The following is a 14,380-nucleotide window of genomic DNA, read 5'->3' as shown; positions in this document are numbered from 1 at the left end:
TATCGTATGTTGCTTCCACTGTTATTGTTTTATGTATCATGTTGTTCTGATGTTCAGCACTTTGGCGTAAGGCGCTTTATAAATTAAATAAAATACAAATAAATACAAATATGGGACTGAGGGATGTCTTGAGGAAAGGGTGTACAACAATTAGAGATTACACCTCTCATTCTCACATGCATAGGACATATAAGCAAACACTATATTATGGTGAGGGTGAAATGCAGTATTAACTGGGAAGTGCATAAATGGGTCTGATCTTTCTCTCAGAGCTTGCTCCGATGCCCTGCAGTGTAGAGGTAAAGGAAGCAGAGGACAGGCCTAGGTTGTGGAAATTGGCTCCATGGTTACTGCATTATCCTGTGGTTGCTTTGGAACTTGAAGGCTGCATGATAAAAAAAAAATTCTTCAGCACGAATGGCACTAGTTATAAGAACAAACTTGTGAGATGGCAAGATTTAAAACTAAATTATAATCTCTGGTGGCGAGAAAACTCATTAACGGACAATTATCCCCTATCTCCCTTCAGAGAGTAAGTAAACAGGGCTGTCCCATGTTCCTTTACTGTATGCTATTGCCCTTGAGCTGTTTTTAGCAAGGGTTAGACAAAAGCCTGACATACCAGGGATACAATTTGGCAGGCTCGACCACAAAATCATGGCCTACGCCGATTATATGCTGTTGGCTGTCTCGGAACCAGCAACATCACTACCCGTAATACAGTGTGAATTGGGGATGCACGGTATGGTTGCAGGTTTAAAAATGTACTCAAATCAGAAATTTTAAATGCATCTTTGACCCAGGCCGCTGTCTCTTCTCTTTGCACTCAAACTCAGTTTGGTTGGGCGCAAGGGCAGATTAACCTATTGGGGGTGGTGATAACCCCTGACCTCGCGGGCCTGTATTAAGGCCAATTTTCCATCTCTGCTGAGATCGATTGCGACACAGTTTGGACAATGGGGTCCCTTATCGATTTCCTGGCTCGGCCGGATGAATGTCGTAAAAATGACTGCTTCCTAAGATTCTGTATTTTTTTCAGGCAGTCCCACTTGGAATCCCTCCCACATGGTTCAACTCTTTGCGCAAAAAAATCTCTACTTACATTTGGAATAATAAACCTCCAAGAGTGGCATATGAAGTATTGACTTCCGCCACGACAAAGGAGGGTTTGGCTTAATGGATGTGCAGAAAGTTTACCAGGCTGCACAACTTCGTATTATTAGGGATTGGTGGGATGGGGATGGAGAGAAATGTTGGATGCATATGAAACGGGCACCGGGGGGGCCTCAAATAGGGGAAACACTGTGGCTTACTAAAAAAGATCACCGAGCTAACCTGCATAGAAGTACAATTATGAGCTTAGTAGAAGAGGTAGGGAACCTTGGGGCCAAAAAATAAAAAAATAATCGCCTTACCACATTTCCCTCCCCATTCACTCCCATTTTTTTTTAACCCCACTTTTAGTCCAGGTTGTGATCCTCCGGCCTTTTCCACATGGAAGCAAGCGGGGTGTAGGAAAATACTCAATATGTTTATCGATAGGGAACTTAAGTCATTCTCCCAGTGTAAAATGTATTTTGGTCTTGCGGACTTAGAGCAATTTAGATATTTTCAGGTCAGACATTGGATCTTGGCCCCACCATTAGCAGACGATGCAATTGGGGAGTTCACTCTTTTTGAAAAATGTGTGTCTACTAATGATCGTAATAAGGCGCTAATATCAAATCTCTACAAAATCATGAATGAGTCATCTCCCAGTTTTTCCCCACATTATAAAAGACAAGATGGCAAATCACATTGGGAGAACAAATTATGGACAGGGAATGGGAGGGATTGTGGAAGGATATTCCTAGACTCACCTGCTCTTTACAAATACAGAGAATTTTCGTACAAATTATTAACAAAATAGCACTATTCCCCAGCTCGTCTCCATAAAATGAAATCTACTTTGTCGGATCAATGCTGGGACAATGTGGGGCGACTGGGGTTTGGGGATATGTATGTTGGCACTGTCCTGTCTTAGTGGGATACTGGTCAGATATAGATGTATCAATGTAGCAGATATTTGGATCATTGATCTCTGGTTTCTCTGGTTCCTTGAAGTCGAAAGTACTGTTAATCCTCAAGCCCATTATGTGTAGTAAATAAAAGCAAAAATGTATATTGTATGTGATGCTCCAATTGTCTGCTTAACTGTGGATAGATCAAAAATGGTAGTCTACAGATCCGCCATCGATCACTGAGTGGATTGCTAGACTTTGGAACTTTGTATCATTGGAATGGACTAGCAAAAACTAGCAACCTTCCAGCCATCAACTCTTTTGTTTTGCTATTGTCACCCCGAGTGGGAAGGGTATGCCCAGACGTGGGTCCCTTGCCTGCTGGGCCTAGAGACCCAAGCTACTCCTCACTGATGACGCCCAACAAGGCTGAAACATGTCTGGGGATGCTTGTGGTCTCGTGCAAAAGGGATGTGACCTAGCAGTTCGGGCTGGACTACCCCATTGGGGGTTGGACCAAGCCTGATTTGCATATAGTTTTTCCCCTTTTGTAATGGCTTGGCAAGCGAAGAACGATGGTCTGGAGGGTTGCCCAGAGCAATGCCAGAGGTCAAGATTTATTCTAAACCTTCCAGCCATCAACTCTTTTGTTTTGTCATTGGAATGGACTACCCATAGGATGCAAGGTGAAAAGTTTATGTTCATTTGAATGGTCTGAGGTGGTCGGAGGTGCTTGAGTTTTTGCAATCTGACTATAACCTCCAATACTGTCCTCAGAGTCTGCATGTGCTTGACAGTTCGTGATTCATATGTATTCTCTGGAATATGTACCATGTAAAGGGTTGTTTGGGGGGGATCCAGTGGGGTAGGGAGGCAGCGAGAGGTTTGAGGTGTTGTAAAAACTGGTAAAATACAATAAACAAATCTAAATTTAAAAAACTTGTGAGATGGGACGTGCTAAAGGAATTATCTGAGGGGCCACATGATCGAGAAAGCAGGGCGATAAATAAAAAGAAATCAACATAAAGAGAAAAGCAACATAAAGAGAAGGGTATAATTAAGGGATTTAGGAATTCTTAAATTGCTAGCAAACAACTTGGCACCCTTAAATGCACGAAAACATTCTATTACATCAGACGAATCAGAAATATTACGAGTAAGGCTATAAGCCCAAAAGATTACTTGCATACCAACTAAAGGTCAGGGTAAAAGCATCTGTATAGTGCAGCTGGCAGATGACTCCGGCAAGTCAAACCAAGGGAAGCGGATACAGTGAAGCTACTTGATCGATTCCGTGCAGCTTTCTGTGCTAAAGAAGATGGTGATCAGGATGTGGTTAAGGCATACATGGATAGGTTTACCCTTCCCAAGTTAACCAACAAAGATAAGTAAATACTTGAGGCTCCCTCATCACAAGAAGTATTAGTTATACCAATTAAATTGCTAAAAACAAATCATGCCCCAGTTCTCAATGGGTATATCCCCCAATTTTACAAGACATTCAAAAAACCTCTTTTCCCCACTAGTCTCATTGTTCAATCATATAATGATGCAGGAAGCCGTCACATCCTCAATAGAGGCCATTATCACTATATTGCCAAAACGAAGAAAGCACCCCCCTTTGGTGCTTCTTTTATAGGCACACGTTATATGCAGAACTCCTAGCAAATGGGTTAACAAATTTACTTCCTAAATTGGTTGGGGGAAGATCAAAGCAAGTTCATTGTAGGGAGGCAGATAGACAATGTTCAGGAAATAGTTGATCTAATAGATATAACACAACCGTAGAATTCCACTACTTCTGAGTTCGCTTGACATCAAGAAGGCTTTAGAAAGGTTCGAGTGGAGCTTTCAAGTAGAACAGTTTTGGGGAGGACAGGTGTCGGAGAGGGATTTCTTAAAGCGCTGCGGTCTCTAGAAAAATCCTGCATCTTGCATGAGCGCCAACGGCCTACGTTCTGGCAGATTTCCTTTGGCTAGGGGTATGCAACACGGCTGTTCCACTGTCCCCTTTACATTTCACCTGGCAAATGAGTGTCTGGTGCAAGCTATCGGAGATAAGGACATAGAGGGAATAGTTCACTCAGGGCAAACATACAAAGCAACACTTTTTTCTGCCTACTTTCTCCATCCCGCTCTAGTTCAGAATCATCAATCCTCACTCTCATGTAACAGTTGAATGTATTCAAGATGGCCGCTGGTTGTTGAATAAACTTTGATGATTCAGATCACCTTATCCTAACGCGACCCCTCACTAATTGGACCAAGTGAAGAGGGTGCCCCCATTTAGGATCTCTGCTACTACATTAAAGTATTTGGGGTTCACGTACAAGGCCACCAGATTATAAAAGACATTTTTCACCTTTGATCTCCCTAATCACTGATGACCAATGCTCCTGGAGAATACTTGCAGCTGCTCAGTTCAGGAGGATTATCTGTCAAAATGAATGACCTTTCCAATCTTTTATACACCTTAAATTCCCCGTCAACTGAAGTACCAGAGACATCTTTACAAGCCATACAGAAAGATATCCTGAGATTTATCAGGAAAGATATGTGCCAGAGGGCTGCGAAAACGGTTCTCCCGAAGCAGCATATCATGCCCAGATTTAGAAAAGTATTTTCACGCATCTCGAACAGTGCATGTTGGGTGATTGGATGAACCAGCCAATCACCAAAACAATAAAAAATATTGGATATAGGGCGACGAGACCAGAGCTCAGGAATGTAGTGTGGATTACTAAAAGAGATGGGCTACTGGCGGAATATAAGCTTCCAGCTAACACAACTGCAATCACTAGCTGGGATAAACTACTTAGTGGGAAGCAGTTTACCTCCTTTTCGGGGCAAATCTTTCATATTCATGGGAACTCTCAGTTCTCTTCAGGCCCACAAGGAGATGGGAATTTGAGAAATGGCTAAAGAGAGGTTGCGAGTTTGAGACTCAGATGGTTGAGGGTATGAAAATTAAATAATTCCCACAATGTAAAGAAGCTTTTTGTCTATATGAAATGGAGAGGTACAGATACTGTCAACAGAGGCATTGGCTACTCAAAGGGAAGCCAAAGAGCTGCACCAAGGCCCTTTGCAGTCTTTGAGTTCACTATTTTCAGCTAACTTGGTACCAAGGGCCTTTTTTCGAAATGATATTCTACCCTAAATACACCACGGAGGGACTCAGGCTAGAACCATGTAACGGCCAGACACGATGAGCTGGGTTTAAAAGTGGATAGAACTTTAGAAAAAACTATGTGTAAGAGCCAGTTTCTTCACAATCTCTGCTCAGCCAATTAAACAATACTATAATATGCTGTAGAGCTAGTATAAGGTTCTAGACACACTGAAAAATATATGTACAGGGAGAATCTGGGTTATGTTTGAGAGGATGTAGTATGTGGTAATTTTTCTCCACATATGGGGGTGGTCCCGAAGATGGGGATATTTTGGAATATGGGATTACAGGCGCTTTCCTCGATCTTTGATTATGCTCTCCTTTAAGATTCAAGTGTGTGTCTGCTGAGCATGCCTGTGAGGCATTTTCCCTCTTAGGGGATACAAGTCATTTTTTCCAAAGAGTTTTTGGTGGAGATATTGATTGCAGGGTTCCTGGTATGTCAGGATGGTATGTTAAACGTGGGCCAACCATTTGTCAATGAAAACATGACACATTGAGTTCACAGGGATTCCTCCACGTTCTTTGCGGTCTGGGGTCCGTTCATAGGAATTGTGAAAATGCACAAAAACGATTAAACATGCCTGTCCCTCTTGTAGGCAATTGCCTCAAACTTGGCTTCCAGGTGAGAGATCATGGTGGGGATCACAAGAATGAATGACCTCCATGAATGGAAGAGGTACTAAAGATGGGGAATAGAGAGGGGTTTTATATTTCTAGGATTACATGGTACCCATCATTAATGAAAAGCAGGTGTTCTTCCATCTGATATGAAATATCTTACTAGAGTACAGATTTAGGTCATGCCCAGGATGATGCTGGATGCCACATTTTGTTAAGGTGTGGGGTTAGGTGAGATGGAAATTCTCTTTGTGCTAATTTCTTTCAGCGTTAATTGTTTGGCATTTAAGTAAGCAAAGTTTTGTTTTCTTTTACTACTAATTCCGTGACATACCATGTTGCCTACCTTTAAAAAAAAAAAAAAAGTTTTGCATAAAGAAAAAGAAATACAGCAGACTGGACAAGGAGAGGAGAGAAGAAGAAAAAGCAAACCCAACGAAAAAGTCAAGGTAAGGACAAAAACAAAGTTTCACACTTCTCAATTTGGAAACTCCAGTCACCTGGTCTCTGCCTGTATAATTCCCAGCAACCTCATAAAATGGAAACAGTATGGCCTCAGATTTGATACTCTGCATGTGTGATAAATAAGCATGCAGAATGACACGTTTCATGGACGATTCCTTGCAAAAGAGTAAAAATAGTCATCCCAATTTCATACACATTTGTGCACAAACATTTGCCACTTGAGTACATGTTTGAAGAGAATGTAAAACACATTGCTATTTCTGTGAGAAAAGTCGGGCGCAGACCAGCCTTGCTACTAAATGTCTCTATTTTGAAATCTTTCCCCATAGAGGAAAGAATAGAGATCTTCACCAATTGATGTAGAATTCAGCAATGCCGTCCATGTACATAGGTAAGGAGGATGTGTGGGTTTAGGACAGGTGTTGCCTCCACTGCCATATGAATTTCATGGTTAACGCTCAATGTGGTATTGACGAATCCAACCAATGGTAAATCTATGTATTTGGCACATAAGTGAGAAAATGCAATCCCTTAGTCAATTCATGAAACATTTTTTTTGTGCATTAGCCAAAATGTTGGTCTTTTTACACATTTTCCTTACGAGCGTTTAAAACAATTCATCTAGATACATTTCAGCATATATAAAAATAAAAAAACAAACTAAAATAAAAATACAATTATCACATGAGTTTCCTTTCTTAACGACTATCTAGCTTTAAATCTCTCAACAAACTTACCATTTCTATCGTTAAAAAAGTTTCCTCCCCAGAAGAAGCTCTAAACCAACATTCATCAGTGCCTAGCCAGCTAGTATCATGGACAGATTCTCAGTCTCAAGACTCTCAATTCCCTTGTGCCTGTGCACTTAATTACCAGATGTTTTAATGTTTGGCATTCATTAGCATCACATTTCATACAGCAATTATCTGATTGAGTTATATCTCTGGCTGATTGGACTTCCAGAGTAGGGAGTAAATTGAGTCTCAACCTCAATAAAATGTGCCTAGAACATGGATCTGGATATTTTATCAACATTTAGAAAAACAGATTAGAGAGGTCACCAGAAATGCAAAGAATACATTGCAGACAAACGTGGCCTCCCCTGAGTAACAATTGTTACAATCAGTGGTCGAAGTGTACGGAAAGAAGTAGTGGAACTATGTTCCCTACTGGCCTGCACCGCTCCCCACAAACCCCATCGCCACGCACAATACAAACCCCAAAACGCATGTGCCTGTTGTTTCAAGGAACGTTCAGTGCATTGTACTGAAAGTGCACGTTTCAACTTCTTCCTACACTTTTATTTTAAAATGAAACCGTTCCGGAACGGTTTCCTTTTAAAAATAAAAGTATAGCAACAGTAAAACTTAATTAAAAGAAGTAGAGGAACACCGCTCCCGCCCACTTCAACCATTGGTTACAATTGTTGCCTAGTTAAGCGATCAAATTTAGAACGGCTGATTTAATGAAAATACTGCACTATGGATGCACTTACCAGTGTTGCCTGGATTCAAATTAGTTCCATTACTGTCTGATGCTGGTGAGAAAACAAACTTAAAACTCAAATGTATGCAGATGAATTAAAATATCTTACCTATATTGGAATTCTGGCCTTCTCCAGCATTCGGATTTCCTTTAAGAGATGCTCTCTTATTTACAGAAAATACAGATGATCTACGTGAAGATATTTTGTTACAAAACTGAAATATAAAAAAGCAGGTAAAACATAAATCGCAGATGGCTCTAAGCACACTGAACTACATGCACTTAGCTTTGATTTTAATTTCATATGCATTCAAATTAGGAAACAGTATGTCGCACAGTCTACAGACCAAAATGAGCGAGTATGGTCATAACGTGAAACCTAAACTTCCTTTTGAGGTCCATTTTAAGGTTGTTCCTGGCCTCGGATCAACTTTGCGTTGTTTATCATCTTGTATCCAAGTTTCTGGTTCAAATGTTTAAAGATTTGACACCTCTAGATATAGTATGAAATTAATGAAAGTCTCTTGCATCAAAGCTTGAAAGGTTTGAGACTGCCTGTGGCATATGATATGTTTATCAAGTCTTTAATAAATGATTGAGGTCGAGACTTGCATCTTGCACATGTGATTAACTTATCCAGCCTCTCCCTCGCTTCTTCCCAACCTTGACAGCCTTCCCAACCTCAAACCCCCTACTCCGAGTACGCTGGAAGGTACAGCACCATAACATTTCCCACTCAATCACGGGAGGCGGTGCTGGTAGCGAGCATGGCTGTAGCCGTGCCTGCCATACAGGCACGGCTACCGCCATGCTCGTAATAAGGCCCATTGTATCCATAATCTTAATTTTCTCCTACCACCTCTGCCATCTGGATTCTGCCCTTCTCACTCTACCGAGGCTGCTCTATTGCATGTCTCCAACTCCCTTCTCTCTACTCGTCATTCTAAGCTCTCCTCTATACTTATTCTTGTCGATCTATCTGCGGCATTTGATACTGTTCATCACACATTTCTCATTTCCTCCCCTTCTTCTTTGGGTATTACTGGGCCTGTCCTTGAATGGTTTTGCTCCGCTTTCTCAGCAGTCCTATACTATAACTTGGGCAGGAAACAGCTCTTCCTCACTTCCTTCTCTGTGCCGTGTCCCTCAAGGTTCTGTACTTGCAGTGGCGTAACCCAAAATGTGGGGGCCCTCCTGCGAGCCATGCTGAGGGGGCCCCCCAACTCGGCAACAAATCACGGGTTGCGCCACAGTCTCGGCCAGCCTAGACTGTCACGCTTGCACAATACGCATGAACGTGCTGCTGAAGGGGTATGCCGCACACTGCACTAGGAAAAAGATATAAATATGTGTTTTAATGCAATATACAGCACACTTTCTAAGATAAATTGGCTATAAAGCCAGAGTGTTTGCAATTGTTTTGTAGGGTAACACAATCCAATACATGCAAGTCACCAACAGTGCACAGGAACATTAATGCTTCCAACTGGCTGCACAATGTAGACCAGTGTAAACACGTAATAACATTATAGTACAGAATGCCAGGCCACATTTAGACATACCTAGACTGTTTTCAGCAAAATGCCAGTCAAAGCAATAACACTCATCAAGAAGAGAGCACACAATAAAGCATGTGTCTCCATGGCCTCGAACAACACGGCCAAACTCTTTAAAATCTGCAAGGAACTGGTCAATCCTGTTGTGGTCTATACCTCTTCTGTTCCCTCCCATGCCCTCTGTACAGCTCTGGCCTCTCATTTCTCTGCTAAATCTCAGGACATCCTGTCCTCTATGTCCTCTTCCTCTCTCGGCCCATTTTGGCCATCTCTTCTCTCCTCCTCCTTTTTCCTCTTTCTCTCTGACAACACCTGACGAGGTTTCTAGACAAGTCCGATCTATGAAAGTGTCGTCCAAACAGGTGCTCCGCTGCTCCTCCAGAACCATCAAAGCCCATATTGACACCCTCACTCCAGCCTTGGCCAATTTCTGTAATCACTCTTTCGCCACTGCAATGTTCCCCTCTCCCTTTGAGCACTCCCTTGTGCACCCACTCCTCAAGAAGCAGTCTGCTGATCCTACCTGCTGGAAAACTATCGCTCAATCTCCACCTTTCCTGAGCAAACTCTTGCCAGAGGTATGGAAACTGCTCTCCTTAACACCTGTGCTGCTCTCTAACCTTGATTCCAGCATTCCTTCTATTCTCATCCTTCATCTTTCCTCTGCTTTCGACAGGGTCAACATCGCCATCCTGATCAATCGACTCTGTGAGAACCTGGGCATCACAGATCAGACCCTAGAGTGACTGACCTACTTCCACTTGGACCGCCACTCCGCTCCCAGGTCGATCGTGGTCCCATTCTCTCCGCCACCTCTCTCTACCTGTGGCATTCCCCAGGGCTCTATCCTCTCACGCTGGTTTTTCAACCTCTACTTGGCCACTTTGGCCTCCCTGATCTCTACCTTATCCTCTAACTTTCAGTGTTGTGCGGATGACTCAGCTTTCCTTCAGGCTCCCCTCATCCTCCTCTCCTCTCTTGCTCATTCCTGACTGTCTATCCACGATTCAGGATTGGTGCGCCTCCAACAATCTCTGCCTTAATGCCAGTAAGACAGAGATCCTTCTCATTGGGGCCCTTGCCACTGTGTTTCCTCTCTCACTATAGCAGACCACCTTGGGCCCTCTTCCTTTGCCTTCCTGCGAGGCAAAAAACCTTGGTGTCATCTTCAACGCCACACTCTCTTTCTCTCCTAACATCTCGGACATCACCAAGAAGTCCCACTACCAGCTGCTCCTCCTCAAAGGGACTCTTCCCTTTCTCACTCTCCACCAGAAGCTCACTGTCTCTAAGCTGGACTACTGCAACAGCCACTTTCTCAATCTGTCTTCCTCTAGTCTCCGTCATCTGCAAATAATCCAGAACAGGACTGCAAGACTTAGCCTTGGCCTCAAGCCCTGGGATTGTATTTCTCCAGCCCTGAAATCTCTCCACTGGCTGCAAGGATCAAGTTCAAGAACCTTTGCATTGCCCACAAGGCTTTCTGGGGCCAGTGCCAACACTAAATCCAATGCTCTCTTCCAAAATACCTTCTTTCTCTAACCCTTCACTCAGCTACCTCCAACTCTCTAAGGCTTAGACATTTCTCCAGGCAGAGAGTGGGGGTAGACCTCTCTCCTCTGCTGGTGCCTCCAACTGGAATGGCCTCCCTGCCCCTCTCAAACTTGAGGCGGACAACCTGACGTTTCGGAAGCAGCTAAAAGCTTTCCTCTTCTCTGCTGCTTTCGCTCTCTCTCCCCCCTGCTGACCTACCTGACCTACCTGTCTGCTGTACTGACTGGCTGCTTGGCTACCCTCAGAGTCTCTCTGAGTCCAGGCTCTATCTTGATTGGTCACCCTTGCACTGCCTCCGGGCCTACCATGCACTTAGGGGCTGTAACTGTAACCCTGCAGTCCATTGTTCTCCTTGCACAACCAATAGCTGCTCTGCCCTGGCTGCACTTACTGAGAGCATTGCTGCCCTGTTTTCCCCTCCCCTCTCACTTGCACTTCCCTGCTCCCTTTTCCCTTGCACTTCTCGTTCTCACAATGACACAAGGCCTAGTGAGATTGTTTGTCTTGTCCTCCCTCTATCATCCCTCCCTTGTGTACACTTGTGTACAGGCGCATTATAAATTACTTGAATCACATCATATCATTTTATCACAGATGCCCAAAAAAATATACAATGCCGCAGTAAGAAATGGCTAGACTGGCAGCACCCAAATGCCAATCTAGCCAGGTAATTAAAGTTAGCAGGACTACTTTATCAGAAATGTCCAGTTAAAAGAAAGTCATACCAAACTGAGGAATGACTAGACTGGCTAAATCAAAATGCCTCTCTAGCCACTAATACCACATATCATGCCTGCTTAGCCTGGACATGGACAACCATTATGATTTATCACACAATCCTGCCCCCCCACACATCCACTCTCCCTCCCACCCACCACCCCAACCTCCACAATCAGCTCCTTGGCCCAGAATTACCTCTGCGTCCTTCTTCCTTGTCCCAGAGCTTTCGTATGAGGCTCCTTGCCTCATAGGTAAGTACTGGGATGAGGAACAGTGGCACTAGGAGTGATGAAGATTACAGGTAGCTAAATCAGGCATTACCTCCATGTACCTCTACCTCTTCCCAGTACTTTTGTATGAGGCAGAGTGCCTCAAACACACGTACTGCCTCGTATATAAGTACTGGGACGAGGAAGAATAGGGCTAGGAGTAAGCAAGGCATTAAACACAAGTAGTAGCGCAACACCATTGAGTTGACTGGGCTTCAGCACTACCCCCCCTGACATTTTGGGCTATATTGACTCAACTTGGCTAACCTTTAGAGCAGTTGCCAGACCGAACAGGACACAGATTTTAAACGGCACCTGGTTTTTGCTGTTAACAAGAACCCAGCAATTACCAACGTAAAGCATTTCACTGTTAGTACCTGCATTCAAATGCCACATTGTTTAGGCGATTGAAATCGTGATGTGGGTTTAGTACTTGCATGCCAGGGGAGTGATTGGAAGGGTAGAGAGGGAACAGGAGACTTATAGGAGAGAGTTAACTGCTTGTAACATTGAATCTGCACTAGAATAGTCTCATTAAAATGCGTAAATAATTTGGATGCGCCCACACAAATAGGTTTCCCCCTCCCCACCGCATGTGAAGTTAGCGCCTCTCCCAACATTTGAAGGGTTAGCCCCCCGAAATGAAGGTTTTCTTGTGCCCCTGTACACAAGCACACACACCATTCACCTTATACACACCCAGTCATCCACACATTTAAGTGTGCACCCTTTCACCATACACTCACACAGGTAGCCACCTATACATTTATGTGTGCACCCTTTGACCATGCAGGCACACCCCCACAGCCACCCATACATTTAAGTGTGCACCCTTTCACCATACACACACAGGCAGCCGGCTATACATTTGAGTGTGCACCCTTTCACCATAGACTCATACACGCACACCTCATGGAGTTGAGGGGGGGCCCTATTACTTAAAAAAGAAATTGGGGCTCATTACGGGTCCAGCGGTAACCGTGCCGGTGCTACCGGCGAGTTGCCGCCAGACCCATAAAAAATTACTATGGCCTGACTTCCCGGTGCCACCGTGCTATTTCAAGTCCGGCGGCTGGGAAATCAGGTGCCGGTAATTTCGTTAAACCCCAGACTCCACGGGAATGGGGACACAGAAGCACCTGCACCATTGTTAACGGTGCCGGTGCTTCCGTGACAGGTCTGCCTACCGTGGCTGATGTGCCTGGCAGGGTCAGACCTGTCGGGCACGGCAGCCCCACCAGGCAGACCTGTAATATGCCGGTCCGGAAACAACAGTGCCTGTAAGCTTACCAGCACCGTTGTTTCCGGACCGGCATGGTCAGAATGAGCCCCATTGTTTCTTTTTTAAGTCACTATAACTTCATTAAGAAATTATTTCAGTTAAGGACCGAACCATAATCAAAATAATTTCTTTATGATGGCTGAGTGGCTTCAAAAACAAACAATTTCTTTTTGAAGGCACAGGGTTCCCCACCCCCCCCCAACCCCATGACATGGAGGCCTCCAGCCTAGGGTCTTCCATGTCATGAGGTACGGGGGCCCTCAGACTTCAAAAAGAAAGTTTCTTTTTGTAGTCACTCTGCCTTCATAAAGAAATTATTTCTGTTACAGAAATGTTCTTTATGAATGCAGAGTGAATTTCAAAAGAAACTTTTTTTTTTTAGAAAAAAATATATATTTTTTTTTTCTGGGGCCCCCTCCCAGCCATGTGCTGGTGGGGCCCCCCACACCGTGGGCCCCCCCGCACCGCGGGGGCTGCGGGGGCCCCTGTTACGCCAGTGTGTACTTGGGCCTCTCCTTTTCTCTTTCTACACTGCCCCACTCTCTGCTCTGATTTCTCATGTAATCTTTCCTTTCATCTTTGCACAGATGATACACAAATCTTTCTCTTTTTCTTCCTTTGACTATCCTGCACTCCACTGCATCAACTTGCCTTTCCGCTGTTCAAAACTTGAAGTCTTCTCATTTCCTACACCTCAAGCCTTCTAAAACTGTGATACCGTTTTTTCCAGCTTCAACTATACCATCTACCCTACCTCCTCAAGTCTCTTTTTTCCTCCTACGTCTCTGCCTTTTTCCGTTTAGGCACGCAATTTGGGGGTTATCTTTGATCCCTTGCTTTCCTTTACACTGCATATCTCTTCTATAGCTCGCTCCTATCTCTAAGCCTTTTTTAAACATCTGCCGTGCTCGCCCCTACCTCTCATTTCATGCTACTAAACCGCTTATGTTCTGCCTGGTCTCTTCTCATATCGACTACTGCTCTTTTGTTCTTAGCCTTCCTGCTTCACATCATCTTCCTCTCCAATCTTTTTATAATTCTTTGGTTCGTCTGCTCTTCTCTACCTTTTCACTCCTTTATCACATCTTCTTAACTGTCTATTTCACTGCTTCCCTTTGAATCCTGTCTTCTCCATTTTCTTTCTATTGTTTTTAAATGTAATCAAGCTTGGCTCGCCTTATCTTTCTTTGCTAGTCTCATTCCATTCTACCTCTTGAATCCTTGGATCACAGAATCTGCTTCTTCTCACTGTCCCC

The 14,380-nt window shown here is 43.9% G+C and overlaps 1 protein-coding gene across 2 annotated transcripts in view; it reads right to left on the bottom strand.

Moving 5' to 3' along the window:
• The window catches only part of LOC138514123 (protein NEDD1-like), a 1,022,049-nt gene that overhangs the window by 341,593 nt on the left and 666,076 nt on the right, over nucleotides 1-14,380 (bottom strand). For both annotated transcript variants that reach the window (XM_069629422.1, XM_069629421.1), the window contains exon 8: nucleotides 7,853-7,958. In XM_069629422.1, the coding sequence (XP_069485523.1) occupies nucleotides 7,853-7,958 (106 nt within the window). The remainder of the gene's footprint in view (nucleotides 1-7,852; nucleotides 7,959-14,380) is intronic.

Source organism: Ambystoma mexicanum, chromosome 12 (assembly GCF_040938575.1).
Source record: "Ambystoma mexicanum isolate Mex_15411 chromosome 12, UKY_AmexF1_1, whole genome shotgun sequence".
Taxonomy (NCBI): Eukaryota; Metazoa; Chordata; class Amphibia; order Caudata; family Ambystomatidae; genus Ambystoma; species Ambystoma mexicanum.
The sequence above is the reverse complement of the archived record's forward strand: the minus strand, read 5'-3'. Positions and strand labels throughout refer to the sequence as shown.